This window comes from Rhopalosiphum padi, chromosome 3 (assembly GCF_020882245.1).
Source record: "Rhopalosiphum padi isolate XX-2018 chromosome 3, ASM2088224v1, whole genome shotgun sequence".
Taxonomy (NCBI): domain Eukaryota; kingdom Metazoa; phylum Arthropoda; class Insecta; order Hemiptera; family Aphididae; genus Rhopalosiphum; species Rhopalosiphum padi.
Genome location: NC_083599.1, coordinates 2939943 through 2957405, shown reverse-complemented (window position 1 = coordinate 2957405; position 17463 = coordinate 2939943). Strand labels below are relative to the sequence as shown.

The 17463-nt window shown below is 31.6% G+C and overlaps 1 protein-coding gene across 1 annotated transcript in view; it reads left to right on the top strand.

The window, feature by feature from the left end:
- Positions 1 to 7008, top strand: part of LOC132927065 (protein gooseberry-like) — a 64301-nt gene extending 57293 nt beyond the window's left edge. The window contains exon 7 of the mRNA XM_060991513.1: positions 2542 to 7008. Within this exon, the coding sequence (XP_060847496.1) occupies positions 2542 to 3474 (933 nt within the window). The 3' untranslated portion in view covers positions 3475 to 7008. The remainder of the gene's footprint in view (positions 1 to 2541) is intronic.
- The last annotated feature ends 10455 nt before the right edge of the window (positions 7009 to 17463 follow it).

The window sequence follows — 17463 nt, the reverse complement described above, 5'->3', positions numbered from 1 at the left end:
TATGAATTTGTATATATTTATATTTATGTATGACCTTTTTTTTATTTTTACATTTTGGCTCTTCGATATATTTTATTAATATACTTGGTGGCTCGCGAGTCTCTTCTCGCTGGCCACCCCGTGAGCTATAGTATTACAAGTATATTATATTGTGTACATACATACGTCTCAATAATTGTTTTATATTATTATATTATTTTGATTTCAATAACTTTTATAATGCATTAAGGTAGGTACACACGTAGAGGAAATCCTCAAGGCTTGGACTGCGCAGTCCAAACCTTGAGGATTTCCTCTACGTGTATAGGGTCAGCCTTGAGGCCCATGTCGGCCCGCACAGTCCAAAAATCCTTTTCGAAATTTCAAAAGGAAAAACTGCGCGGGCCGGACTGTACAGTTAAAAGTTATTCGTGTGGTGGCACACTTGCGGTCTGCCTTGAGGATTAGTGCGATATCATTATTCATTATTATTACTTTGTTATTAATTATTGTTATCACTTATCATAATGCTCCGATTTTTGATTTCAGCCCCTCTTTGAATAGGAAATTGAATCTAGTTGGTACTTTAGGGGGGGTCAAAATTAAAATTTTCAAATAGTTTTCAAAAAAATCGAGAAAAACAAAAAAAAAATGACAGAAAAATGGCAATTTTACGGAAAAACCACGTTTCGACAAAATCGATTTTTTGATTTTGCTGTAACTCAAAAACGAATCATTGTAAATACTTGAAATTTTCACCAAATGTTTATATTATGGTTATCTCTTTACAGTTAAATTTTCAAAACATTTCGACCATTTTTAAGCTACTAATAGACAATTGAAATTTTCGACTTTTCTAAGTTTTTTTTTTCTTCAAATGCCGATAAAAAAGTTTTGGGTGGCTAGAAAATCTTGAAAATTTAATACAAGGTTTCTTATAAGTTGTTCTTAAAGTGGTAAAAAAAAATCCGAAATCGTTAGTCACGATTTTTTTTTATAAGTGCTTAAAGTTCGAATTTATACGAAATATGTCAAAATTGCGAAAATTGGCAAGTAATTTTGTGGTCGAAAAATCGTAAAAATTTTTTCTTTTATAACTAAGATTTGAAAATTTGGTACAAGGTTCTCCATAAATTTTTCTTCAACTATCTGCAAAAAAAACTCTACCGGACTAAGACAAAAAAATTTTATGAGTGATTGAAATTTAAATTTTTACAAAACCGCGTTAAATAACAATTTAGCCTCAAACGATTTTTGATATTTGTTGTTATTCAAATAGTATAAGTCGTAAATACTTGAAAATTTTACCAGTTATTTAGATTGCCATTTTCTTTACGTGATTTGATTTTCAAAATATTTTGACTTTTTTGAGCTATTTATAGACAAATGAAATTTTCAATTTTTTTTTATTTTTTTTTTATAAATGTTGATTAAAAAAATTTAGCTGGGACAAATTACTTGAAAATTTAATTGAAGGGTCCACATAACTTGTTCTAACTTTCATTCAAAAATTATAAAAATTTTTTTTTATTAGCATTTGAAATTCAAATATTGACAAAAATTCGTCAAAATCATGAATATTTTTCACTATTTGGTATTTAAAAATTTATAAATATTTTACTATCAAAAGCTAAGAATTGAAAATTTAATACTATGCTGTCCATAAGTTAAGCTTAAAATAATTATAAAAAAGTTTGAGGATTATTCAATTTAAAAAATTTTCCGAGTGTTTAAAGTTATAATTTTAATTTGAAATCAAAAATACATGTGTAAAATAACGTTTTACTAATAAATAATTTTCGATTTTTGTTATTTTTAAAAAATTACTTCACGTAAGATCTTGAAACTTTTATACTTAAATTTTTGAATTTGTTTCAAAATAGAATAAATGACAATATTTAAGTATAATATATCCTAGACTGACAAATCATCTCCGTTCAGAATCGTTTTTCGTATACAATGATACCTATCATTGCATTCAAATTTAACCATCCTTAAATAATTTTGCCAGTCTTTAGGGCAAATTCTGAGCTCATTTATCAGGTTGACATGTGAGTATTGTGCTCTTTTTGACAACCATTCCTTCACCCATACACTTCTTTCCATCTTTTTCACGCGTGTTTTTTTCAAGCAATTAACTGCTACCAAGCAACCAATAGTGGCCATTATATCATCATCTGATTTTTCCATGACGAATAAACGTATACAATAATATGCAACACAATATACGATTATACGAATTAATAAACTAAATTATATTAAATTAATAAATTAAATTAATATATATTAAAATAATAAACAATAAACTGTTGTAGGGTGAGTAGTATGTACGATGACTAAAAAAAAAAAAAAATAAAATAACATCAAAACAAATAAAATCCTCGATTAATTCCCGCGCGTGTGGCTGCGAGGCATTTCCTTGAGGAATGGCATTGAGGATTTGTACTCGAGGATTTCCTCTACGTGTGTACCTACCTTTACAATAACATATAGTATACATATTATTATATATATAAATAATGTATTCGGAAGGGACATTCATAACAATGATGTATTTCGCAGGTGTGGTTCTCGAACCGAAGGGCCAAGTGGCGGCGGCACCAGCGCATGAACAAATCGCGTCGGTCGGGCGTGGCGGCCGCGTCGACCGTGTCGGGCGGCAGCAGCGGTTCGGCAGCGGGTACGCCCACGCCGCCGGTCGTGTCGCCGGTCGCGGGGGCGATCGGCGGTTCGTCCGGTGTACCGGACGGCGTCGGCGGCCCCCCGTGCCCGGCCACAGTGGCCAGGTGTCTGGGCGGTGGCGAGAACAGCGCGTTCCGGTCGCTCATGCCGCAACAGCACTTGCACCGACAGCTCGTCCAGCAGAGTTACGCGGCGTCCGAGTCGTCCGAAGAGATAAACGTGACGACGGACGACGAAGACGACGACGGCGGTCGCGTCGGTGGCGCCGGTGGCGAAGAACCGATGGACGACGCAGACGGTTCCAATTCGTCTTCGTACAACGCCCATAACGACAACAACAATAACGACGGCGGCGGCGGCGGTGGCGGAGATGGCGACGATGTCGGTGACGGCGACGGCGACGGCGGAAAGACGTCGGCGGCCACCGCTCTGGCACCTCATCATCATCATCATCACCATCACAATAACAATCACCCGTCCCGTCCGCGATTCGGCGCCGACCGACTTCCGTACTTCGGTCACATTATGCATCCGGCCGACGTGAAACGAACGGTCGACAGCCCGAACAACAATCATCACCACCTGAACCACCTAAACCAACACCCTCACAACAACAACAACAACAACCACCACAGCAACAACAACATTCACCACCACAACAGCGTGCTGTCCACGATCGCTTCGTGGCGCGAAATGGCCGCCTTTACCGCCTTACACCACCGGGCCCTCGAACAGGGCGCGGCCAAAGCGGCGGCGGCGGCTGCGGCTGCGCAACCGCTGCAGTTAACCAAGTACGACAAGGACAGAGCGTAGGCGCAGGTGTTACGGTTTACGACCAAAAGTCCGATTCAAAAGTCTCCGTCCGATTATCGATATATTAATCGGTTGCAAATCGTATCAGGTAAACGCGATCAATATCAAGACACGACGTAACATTGTATATTATATATTTAGAGACAAGTAAGACGGTCTATATAGTATTAAGTTTAATTTTCGTCGCCACACTGTCATAACGTGGTGTGTCGTGTTAAATATAAATTATGAGAATATTATATTATAATGTCGAGATGGACGGAAAAAATAATATTGAATACGGTGGTACAGTGGTGACAGTGATGGAGGTTATATTGTACGTTTGTAATGCACTACAGCATAGATCAGCGCTCGATCAAAGACTTTTGAATCGCTCTGTATCATAATATATAAACATAGCGATAGACGATAGTATAATAATAGTATATTAATAAAGTATGACACAATAATAATGTCATCGCGTGTTTGCACGGGTAGGAATAGTCCGATGGCAGTTTCCGGTTTTTTTTTTTCATTTTTCTGCCTTTTTCTCCCAGATTATACCCCCATCTCTCGTCGTTATAATTTTTTGGAGGTTAATTTAATTTAACGCCGTCGAACCGATTCTCGTGTAGTCGACGGTAATAAAGAGTAATAATAAAGTACCCCTCTCGTCCTTCGGGGGAGCGTTTATACTTAGTACGGTTTATTTGCATTTGCAGGGCGTAGGTACGCAGGACGAGTTTATTTCCAATTAACGTCGTTTCGCATGCCGAACGGTCTCGTGACTACATACACTCATCGAATACAAGGACTTGAGGTGTTGCTTTAGGAAGAGGGATACAATATTTCCCCGAACACTCGAATATCGCATTGAGCTGGGCCGAGGTGAGAGCGTTTATTATTATTTTTTAATGACAACAGGGACCCATCGTTTCTGGCACATTAGGTAGATACATAACATTACACTAAAATCGGGAAATCGGGAGAAATATTTCCGGGGGACACTCTTCATCGCCAGACGACCGTCCATACTGCTGCTATTTTAGATTTTAGGTTATTTATTCCTCTTTTCGTTTTAATTATGACGTTTTCGTAACTGCGTGTGTGTTGTACACCATTTGTTAATGTATATTAATCGCGATTACTTATGTATAGTATTTCATGTAAGACGTGTATCCAGTAGGCAGTAAGTAGTTAATTTAAATCAATTATATTAATATTGTAATGTTGTATAATATGTTTAGTTCATGTTGGTCGGTTCAACGATCGGTATGATCATAATATTATATGTTTGTATATATATTACTGTGGTGTATAATAATAGTTTATGGTGTTCGAAATGTACAACATAGTCAATGGAACAAAAAATATGAAACATAGCTATACATACTTGTACCTAATAATTTAATAATAGGATGATGTAGGTGTAAAATAATATATATATATAATAATAATAATATAATAAAGACGAGTTTGATGTGACGTCTATTTTTTGTGTTTTTTTCGCCTATCGACACGGTTTACACCGTTTTGATTACATTTTTTATGTATATAAAATATAAATAGAGTGGCTATTGAAACACATAATATATGTACATTCAAATAGTTTAGGTAAGCAAGTGTGTTTTTATTTATTTATTATTTATTTTTATTTATTTTTTTTTTTTTGTAAATAACTATTGTAGACGATTTACAAGTACCGCGTTGAATGGAAGCGTTGTAAATCCATACCGTTTCGCGGATATTGCATTTATTTTATTCAAGTGCTGCAGATATCGATAAAACAATATTTTCATTACTTATTCACAATAATATAATAATATTATAGATACATAAAAAATAACATAAATATGAATTAAATAATATCCACCTCGTGGCTTACAAATGTTCAAACCCGTATTAAAGGCATAGGACCACAATGAATCGTGTACACTGAATTTTATAGAATTTTTCTGTACAAGTTGTAACCCGTTTGCAGCATTGTGTGGTGCTAAAGATTTATTGCATACAAATCATAATGTTAATATAATTTAATATTGTAATATATTTTATCAATCTCTGCAGAGACCATCGAATCATGATTTGAAATCTGTACGTATTTTATAACGAAACCCAATCGATGTATAATTGTATTTGTTTTTGGTAAAGGTTTCGGTGTATGATAATAAAATCGTCGATATCTTTTTATGTCATTTTCGGTCTCTATGCGTGTAAAATTGGGTTACTCTCATCCCCGACGTCTTTGAGTTTATATTTCCAACGATATCCGTACCACAGTGCTATGCGTACTATAAAATATACACGACAGGAGTGTTTTGAACCACAAAATCCTAAAACGCATACTTATTGAAGACCGACGTGTACAAATTATAATGTTCTGTGGACACGCAAACCACGCTCACCGCTAAGACCATTTTCTCGGATGTCTTTGTACATGACTTTTTTGTTTGTCGAATCACGCGTGCACTTATTTTTAATTGTTTTTCTTTTACTCGAACATAACTTAAGGTACACTACACTTTGGATTTAATTTTTGGAGGGACATCAAATTCTGTACGATTCTTAAACTTTAGGTTTACGTAATAATATTAAATATATATAGCTAAGATTGCAGTGATGTACATATTAACATAAATATATTTATTAAATGTCAAATTAGACACATTTATTTTAGTCTGGGAAGGTGAAATCTACGTGGGCGGTGCTAAAAGTTCATTGACATTAGACTGGAAATTAGATGTCCAACTGAAGTTTGATTGGGTCGGGGAGGGGGGCAATATCCCCTATTTCCTGCACCCCCAAGTCCACCTACGAGTACACATATCGTGCTTGACCGGAGTTAATAACAAAACGAGCGGGTGCGTTCAAATTCGTTTGTAAAGTAGTTCGAAATTTATTGATTTCGGCCCCGGTAGGTGTGAATAATGATATTGTCACCTTTGCCCGGGGAAAGAACTTCGACACCAGCAACGTATTCAGGTGTTGGAACCATATGTGTATCGCGTCACACGAATCGTGTTTATTTAATGCTTATGAACACATTTACTTAAGCGCTTTCGATCGAAAATAGATGTACAGTGTCGCGTTATATGATATATTATGTATATGTTTTGATATAACATTATACACACATAAAATATTTTTACAATGTAAACGTATTATAGTTCATAAGGTGTAAACATTTATTTTTAAACGGACATTTAGATTACATAGACAATTTTAGGAACAAACGCTGAGCATCACTGTCGATTTGAACAAATTATAATGCATTGTGTTGAGTTTATACATAATATATATAATTATGGTTCGCTTATTTTTTAATTATAATTTCAGTGTTATATTAATTTTTTTTTTTTTTTATATTTTATAACGACTTATCTGTGATATAGCCTAATTATTACAAGTTTAATTATTTTTCTCTTTTTTTTTTTTTTAATATATAAAATATATAACAATACAAACTATTACTGAATTTGTACACTTGTTAGCATTATATTTAAAGCGTGTAATATTGTATTTATTAATTGCACAATAAACTATATATTTCGAACAACTCGGCAATGATTGTACACATTTTTTATCACCATACTCTCTGTAAATATAATTTTATGTATAACTCGTGTTGTTTAAAGTCAAAATATAAGTCAGAAATACATTAAAATCAGAAAAAGTAATTTGGAATACAAATAAGACAAAACAAAATATGAAACATTAAACATTATTCAGGGTCATCGACATCAATATCGAAACACAAATTTAATGTATGAATATTCCTGTTAAAATATTCGAAAATTATATTAAAAGCACGACAGATAATTCGCAGAGTATTCGTTGTGTCAAAATGAAATCTAAAAAGCTTAAGGTAAGTAAACTTTAAAAATATAGGTATTGATTTCATATTATCTATTATTAACCGAAAAAAATATTTTATCTAGAGGAGTAATACAATTTTTATTATCGAACTATAATATAATTACTTATATTATAATTTTATAAGAATCCTATAAAAAAAATATAATAGTATACGTAACAATATTAAAACGTGTGTGGATAATACGCCTAGTTTGATCGGTTACAAAAACGATCTTTTTATGTTAATGAAAAGACAAGTATTTCCAATGGGTACTTGAATTTAATGTTGGCGCGATGTCATTAGTTGTATAATAGTTATAATTTATATTCAGTTTTGAATACCTATTTAAAATTTCTTAAGAATGTCAACAAACATATTCTATTTAGACGCCGTCCCATAAATCACAATCTAACATTAGCTATAGTCCATCTCAGGATGGACTAAACTCATTTATCACTCACATACACACATCTAATAATTATTCACGTCGTTAATTATACATAAACTTGTACATGAGTATACTTATATAAGTAGTTGAAAGCTTGATGGAAATTAATAATTTATATCTTTAAAGTACAAAGCTCTATACCATCTCAAATATTATTGACACAAAATATTGAAATTACTTAGTTTAAGTTGAAGTCAAACGAAATAAAAATTTATTCAAATTTATAATAAACGTAACTCCTTAAAAAAAGTGGTAATTTTTAAAAATATTTATTAAAATGGACGTCATTGATTTAGACAAACAACAAACGAAACGTTGTACTGTGTTTCAAAAGATTCCGTTTGTATTTTGCGAATGATTCATGAACGTCACTAAAATAATATATTAAATAGATTACGTGAACAAAATTCATATTTTTAAGGAACTTCGACGATTTTCTTCTCATAAATATGTATTTTTTAATTTTCTAATAGTTATCTAGTTACTTTCTTGCATTTATTACAGTATACATCATTTATATTTGATTATTATAATATATTTTATACTCATAAATTATAATTAAATACTTATTTGGTATTTATTTTTAATTATTTGTTACCTATGTGTAATTTATAATTATAATTCACTAAAATATACCCCTATATAAAAGGGACGATTATGACTTAACAAATTAAATTTTCAATCAGAATTTTTTTTTAATAATATATTTAACATTATATGAGTATTTATTGATTTTGCTTTGATTTGAATAAAAAATTTAATTTCAGTAAAGATATTTAATTTATTAATATGGTTATATGATTGTATAGCTACTATTAGATATTTATTAAAAAAAGCTTTTTTAAAAATATTTATTTCTCTTCTCAAAAGATTTATGAAGTAATAGTTAAAGTGAATGACCATATTAATCGTATATCTTAAATATTTTCAATTATATTATTTTTATTTTTATAATAATCCTAAATCTGTGAACACAATTTCTAATTTTTCAAAACAATTATTTGTTTATTTGGATTGAAATTTATTCCAGATGACTTACTCCAGTTGAAATTGAGTATACATTTTTAAATTTAAAAGAATTAGAATTAAGTTTTGAATAAAAACTTATAAAACTTCTGTTTTCCTCAAGTTGGGCAATAGTGGTAGTTGTTTTTCAAACGACTCATTATTGTTGTATGACTGCGCCTCTCTTGAATAAATTGTTGATCCACGGCAAAGCCATACATAATTCCAAACACAACACACGACGACGGTTTGGAAATATTACAACCGGATTGTATTTTCATTAATCGATTAAAATAAATGGTTCAAAATCTCGTTCTGTTAACTGTTTATTAAAACTTATCAAACACAGGTACACATCTTGGAGTGAATTTAATTAAGTTAACAGTTCTGAAGTAGTTAAATAATATTACACAATTCAATTGCTTAACTTTTTGTAAATAATCTGTTGTTATTTGTATTTTCTTGTAATTATAATGTGTATTTTGAAATAAGCTTAGTGAGGTACACTAGCTATATTAAATTGTAAGGAAAATTCAATTTTTTCTATTTAATTCGTAACTTTAATTCGCCTATAGTATAAATACCTTCTTCTAAAAAAACATCGTTAACGTAGTTATGTGTATAATATTATATTATGATCCAAACGCATATCAAAATCCACCGATCATTACTACACCTATATATTATAGTTTCTTTTTAGGTAATTCATTCAATTTATTAAATCAGTTTTGTAATTTTATTATACTCAAATACTACGATTAAGTAAATAAATAAAAATACTATTTTAAGTTCAGTAATACTTAAAAAAATATACTATTTAAATTAACTTTTAAAAGTAGAATCAATGAGGACTTTAATATATATACCTACCGGCTACTATATAATTTTTCTTTTAACTTCTCTACATTTTATAAGAGTACACAATTTGCTGTTTCTGTCTTAGGTCAGGAACTTGTATAAATTTAAATACTACCTCTGCACGTCATAGCAAATTTACGCAGTTCACGTTTAATTTCGTATGTTTTAATATTAGAAAAAAATTACAATCAATATAGCATATATATATTAACTTAAAGGTAATAAAACTGTGTATGTTAAGTCGATTTTCGATTAGTTGTAACATTTTATGTTTGCAATGAATATGACGTTAATAGTATATTATACTATACATTTGTGTAATAACATAATATAATATTAATTGTATATTTACATATCAAGTTTATAAATAAAGTCACTAGTAAGTTCCTATAGTATTTATGCGCGCATTTAATTACTAATTCAAAATACTGATTACTATAATCGAAATTTGTGTTTATCTATAATGAGGTATTGTATAGGCAGTTATTATGTTTAAAATTAAAAAAAAAAAAGATTATTGCACAACACCGAGAGTTAAATGATACACACCATTCGGTGCAAAAATAGACCATTGTAGCTACGATAAAGATTAAAGACACACTGCAAAGATTATTATATTAACGATATTTCATAGTATATAATATAAGTATATAATAGAATATTATGACGATAATACACGTCAATACGCCCGTATGTGCGTAACGAGCGCGTGTTGATGATATTTATCGCCTTGAAATAGGTTCGAATTAAAGACGAATTAGTCCAGAAAACGTAATGCGAAGATATAATAATGATAAAATACCATACGCGTCACTATTTTTCTATTTATTATTATTTTTTAATAGTTCCGATTCATCGTATAATAGGAACGCGTGCGCACCTACCAATATAACGTAATCCTGTACGTGCACATATATATATATAAAATATAAGCGTACCAATACTCGCCTGTTTTATTATAGTGTACTTTCATGCGATCGTCGCAAGGCGTTGCAATGCCTACACCACAATGTTATAATATGATAATAATATAATATGCTATGTCAGTACACGACAGATATACAGAGTGATTCGCTAAACGTATTCATTTTATCAGCCACCCCCCCCCCGGCATTTTTATTTTAATAATTTGTTTTATTCGACAGCTCTAATGTTTGCCATTTTTATGTTAACAAAAATAGTAGAATGTCATATTATGTTTGATTACTTATTAGATTGTGTATACTGCTAGAAGGAGTCCGTGGCGATACAAACTTTTATTTTTCACATAGAACCATTATTTTTTGCTATAAATTATTTATCCGATTTGATAGAAATTGTTATAAACTTGTCTAAATTTAAATTCTAATAAATAGTTTCTGAGTTATCAAGTATTATTTACCAAAAATAATAGCCAATGCTGATTAGTTAAATATACGAGGACTTTAATTTTATGGAGATTTTAGTAATAGTTATTAATTAATACTATATAATATATAACAATAACTTATAACTTTTTAAAGTTGTCCAAGTGTAGTATAACTAATATAAGTACTAGATTTAATTTTACACATATTTTATACTTTAAGGACTATATTATTATCCATATAACATAAACCTTTTAATAATTCAGAAACTGTTCGTTGAAATTAAGATTGAGATCTATAAAAATTTTCAAAAAAATATCCTCTTGACCGATTACATTATTAAAAGAAAGGTTTTTATTTTAAAAACAGAAGTTTATATTACCACATAATAATGGTGCTTAGTGATTTGTTACAAAAAGTCCAAGTATTTAAAAATATGGATTTTAAGCATATCTGAAGATTCCAAAAATCAGAATTTGAATAAATACTTTATTAAAATAAAACGGGGTTAGCGTGTTCGGATAACCTCTCCGCATATAAGAGTATACTAATAACGTGCACGAGTTTGACTTTGATCTAGGCCGTGAATATGTCGTAAAAAGTTCCATTGATGTGATGGTCGACCGATTTACGATTATCCAGGAAAGTACACGATATTATACCACGGAATATAATATTATTAGATCGCGTAAGTATGTGTATTTAATCGTTTTTCATTTTTTCGTTCGCCTACCATATATAGGTAAGTATTATTATATACATTGCGACGTTTCAGTCGTTATTAAATTCGATTTCCCACTATAGGCCATAATTATATTATTATACTCGTATTATATATAAATATATTAATAATTATTATTTATTATTACAGTGCGTATAATAATATATACGTATATATAATATCATTACACGACGGTGCTGCAGTGGGAACATTACGTTTGTTTAGGCGTTGCTGTGTGTGTGTGTGTGTGTGTGTGTGTACATTTGACGTCGATCGACCTGCAGCACGTGTGAAATTAGTTTTGGACGATTTAAGAAGAATAAAAACGCCCGTTATTGACTGTTACACTAAAGGTGAGTGTGTGTGTGTGTGTGTGTGTGTACGCGTGTACGTGAAAAGATTACCCGGCCCGATAATAATTAACGTTTCCAGGTTCGGGTGAAACACGCTCTTTGTACGCGATGCAGTGTATCTATACATTATATGTGTGTGTGTGTGCGTACGAATATGATATTGTGTATTATATATATATATATATATATATATATATATAGGTATGTGAATGGCGACGGGTGGGCGAACCGTCGTAACGAAAGACGATTGATGTACGACGAATGACTTGTCACAATAATATAACGACAAAAACATTAGGAACGAAGCGCTGCCTATACAAATTAATAATGACGATGATGATAATAATAATAATATTGCAAAACCGCGTGTATCGTAATATTAATATACAGGTACCTATATATATGTATATATATATTATCGTTGTTTATGTGCGGTCGTATCCCCAGACACCGTTTCCCGCTGCGATCCGCGTCAAAACGAAACGCCGGCGATGGTGCGTATAATATATAATATTCTGTAAGTGTTTCTCGCACCTTGCAACGGCGGCGGCGGCGGCGGCGGTTAAACGGCGGTAGCCGACGTACACAATGCAACTACCTGTTTTACCCTCGATTTCACAGGTAGCCAGTGAAATAATTCACTCATTCCGATCGACTGCGAAGAGGATAGGCGCAGTTTGTTCGTCATCGTCGTCGTCGTCGTTATATAATATTATATGCTCGTCCGGCCACAAATCGAGGGGGCGCCTGTATAGAGTACCCACTCGAGCACCCTCTAAAACCTGCAAACGATTATAATTTATTCGTTTTTACGTGGCTCTTAAATTGATTGATTAATTTTCTTCGTATTATTTCCCAATCGATATTACACTCGCCGCCGTGTACCGATCTCGCTTTGAATAGACTATATATAGATGGGTGCAACGCCTTGTCTGTACGCGTGTAGAGATCGCGACGAGACCTTAAGGGATTATTAAAATGTGTTTTGCCGAAAGCGCGAGGGAAAACACTGTCGCCAAAACTGCGGTTATTATTAGACCCCGTCGAGGAAACGCGAACGGTCTTGACCCGAACTCCGCAGCGGGAATCGTTACTCGAATCCGACTATATATAATAATATATACTCCTCTTACTTACTGTTATTGCGTTCGAATTCATTTTTTTATGACGACAACGACCAGCCATTTCCCGGCGCCCGGGTGAGCGAACCGAGACGAGCGCACAATATATTATACCCCGTCTAATTATTATCCGTCCTGCTTTTGTTTCTCAGACATCCGCCATCGGTTCCCGGACGCCTTCATATCGCGTGAAATCTACGCCTACACACCGAGACTCATCGCTACGATTCTCGGACGTGAACGTTTTGTTTGTGTACGTCTTCGGCGCGCTGTCAAAAAAGGGGTTTATTTCCATGTTTTGATCGCTCCGCGTTCTTATATATTTATAGCAGTGTAACAGTGTCTTGATTAGTATATATATATATATATATATATATAAAAAGAAGCACATTACAATAATTCAGTAGTCGTATACAGTTGAACACACGACCTGTCGAAATGTAGAGCAAACAGATTTAAACGTGGTATTTTAGCGTGTTGTTATTAGGGTTCCAAATTTGAAATATTTCACTATATTTTTTCTTTTTTTAAATGTGTTGTGTTCGGTTATAGTTGATTAGAAATACCTAATATATTGATTATATACAGAAAATATTGACAGTAAATATGCAAAAATATGCACTGTACATTTTTGATATTTATCACTTGTATTATTTTTTTTTTTTTTTTATTAAAGCCGCAACAACTAAGGTTATTGGCATAGTATACAATATGAACATTAAGTTAGATGCTGACTAGCATTATGAATATTAAATACAATGTAGATAATTTACGTAGGTATATAACGTTAAAAAATATGAGTACAACATAGGTAGTGAGAAAAATAAAAAATAAAAATGTTAGATGAGGTTATACAATTTAGTTATTTTGAGAAACTTTATGATTTTGATAGTGTTTTCGTGATCGGGTCCGAGTGCTTCGTAAAGATGCTACTTGTATTATTAATTGGATCTTTAATGGTTATTATTATTATTTAGTATACATATTTTCTTTGTTTCATACAATATACACCAACTTTTGAAAATTTTCACTTGCGAGTTGACGTGATTATAAACTTTAAGACATAATAATTTATATTTTATTTTTCATTGCAATGAAATATTTCAAGAAAATAAATTTCATGAAATTTTAAAACCCTAGTTGTTATATATCGAAACGCTTTCGGGGGCAATATTATATATTCTCTACGAGAATCGGAGATTGCGTTTTGTACAGTATTTTTCAAATGCGGTGTTCTGTAACGTTAAAACGAGAATCGTATCGTTGAACTTCGGATGTGAGCGGCGGTAAGGAATTTCGCCGCAGTCCGTCATAGGCGAAAAAACAGTATAATGATCGTGAGAGCAGGCATTTTTGTGTAACCTTGCACAGGGTATTATTGACAAATTGATTATTGCGGAGATTATTTAAATGTACGATAATAATTTTTGGGGTGAAGGTTGCTGCGTAGGTCGTATATAATTTGAAAAAAAAAAACCATAATATATTATAGTATGAAATCGATGTAATATATCAAATTATTTTAACAATACTTACGTAAAAATATTATGCTGCTGTTAAAAGACATATTTTATATTATGCAATGTATTAGATTTTTAATCAACTTTTAGTGTGCTTATAGACCTTATATAGTAGAATTTCAAACCAAAGAGAAAACTATTATTCTCTTATTATAAATTCAAAATGATTTTTAAACGATATATTATATCGGTACAATTCAGATGATCCTTCCGAATTTCGGAAATTTTTAAATTTTTACATTATAAGTATAATGACTATAGTGAATTTATTTATTAAATTGTATAGTTGTAACTTATGTAAATAAGGGTGATTCTTTTATCATTAAACATTTAATACGCCTATTTTACGTATTTTTTTTTTAACCTCGCGGGACTAACACGTTCAATATTAACTGCCAGGTCACTGCATGTATACACTTTTTCATCGTTTGTGATTATTATTATTATTATTATTCGTATTTCCGTTTAAATTGTACATCATATGCGATGCGCGCGTGTGTATTATGTATAAAGATATGCATACAACGTAGTTGTTTTAAAATATCATCACTTTAATTCGAAACACAAAAAAAAAATGCACAAAATGAGTATCGTTCCGTTTTCGTTATTATTATTATTATTATTATTATATCTAGGTACGTGATATTTGAGTGGGCGTGCGCGCTCGCATTTCACCATTATATCTATTCGGTTGCGCGAATCGTATAATGACGGGTGTGCGTGTGTGGTGGGCGGTGGTCGCAAACGGTTTTCGTACTTGTTATTATATTATCGTTATTGTTATTATTACGATCATTATTGAGGCTGTTGAGGTCGAACCGTTTAATGATATAGGTACCCGTCCGCGATGTAGGTATAGCAAAAATCGACGTTAATGCTAATAATAACAATTTGTACATTTTGCAATCGCAACGCGTCAACCACGTCATCGCTATATATGCATATTTTTTTTTATATTTTACGCGATCGTCAAACATGTATGTTGTCTGGGTGAAATCCGTTCGTGGTGACTTTAACGCCGTCGAATCGCTTACCGCTCGGTTGACTGTACCGCAGTGATATATACACATTTGGTATACTACACAAATAATAGGCATATAACTATTATAGCCGTACTTTTCCGTCATTTGCCTACCATGTGTACCGTGTACAATGTACACCTACTGTTTTAATTTTTATCGCCGATATGATGAAGACTACTCGTCTATAACATGAAAATCGCAACTCATTTTTATTAAATATATATATATATAAGTGTGTACCTAATTCAATTTTATAAAGGTTGAAAGCATATTATGAATAATTATATACTTGTTTATTATGCAAAGTCAGTCGATTTGAATAATAAAAAAAAAACCATCGTTTGATATTATTTATAACACAAACTCAGATCTTCGGACGACCATCTACCAACAATAACGTCCATATTTTAATGTACGCGCCTAAAAAACCTAAAATTGTACTATATTATTTGTATTTTTATATAACTGCCGTATTTTTAATGGTTAATCTGCATCTTGAACGGTGTCAGAAATTATTATCATGTAACGTAATATGAAAACGAAAATTATAAGTAATTTAAACGTTTCCCCCTCATCCGGCACGCAGCCACGATATTCATTTGGCGCAACCTATCCCGACAACGAAACTAAAAAAATGGAATAATACGATGAGCGATAAGTTGATATAATATATACGTACATGATAGGTAATATAAGTGTGTATGTATCATCGGATATAGGTACATTTAATCTTAAAAAAAACACGTGCGTGATCATTTCTATACACTCGTTTGTGGAGTTCTATAAAGTATCGCATTTTTAATGTACATACTTAAAAATAAATTACCATCGTACATAATATAATACTATATGTCTTGCGTGAATGATTTTAATTTTTATTCCAAAGCCTCGTGGATTAAATTAATACCACAAAACAAACAAATCCCGTTAAATGTCTTCAATTACTAAAATTGTTCCCAGTCGAGTGTACGTATATGTATATTTTTGCTTGGCCGCAAACACATCATACTATAATACATTATAGTCTTATATTATTATCGCGCTCATAGAAGTGTAATTATTTACAAAAATAAAAATTGAAAAAACTACCTACTTGTGGGTACATAAATTCATTTACTCGTCGAATGTCGTGTTTGTAACTTCCGTTTCATTTGCTTCAGTGAAATAATTAAATAACCTGTTACAGTATTTATAAATATAATATTTATATAGGTACATAATATGAGTTGCCACATTATTATTACAAACGTTAAGTATTCAATGCGTGGCGAAACTAGGTGAACGTTTTCCAACGGAAGTGAATAGTTATTATGATAATATTTTATAAAACAAAATATTCAAAATTTAATCAACTCGCGTGGTCGTTATAAATTATTATGCCGTTGCATGATGTATAGGTATACTCGTAAAAATAAACGATGCATATAACAATGGTTTTTATAATAATATGGTATATTAAGAAAACAAAATGAAATATATTTTATTGATTTTTCACGAATCAAAAATATATAATATTGTTATTTTATTTGATTGTTGATAATTAATTATTTAATATTTTTTATTCATATTATCACAAGGTCATATCAAATAATTATTAGGTATTGTTACACGATTCACGATATCAAGTAATTTACACGAGTTTTATTCAACGAGGTAAAAAAGTTGTAGATGATAAAATTGCGAGATGTGCACAAAAATAATTTAATACACATTCAAAATAATTGGATATGTACAAATCAAAATTTTACGTGAGCCAAATA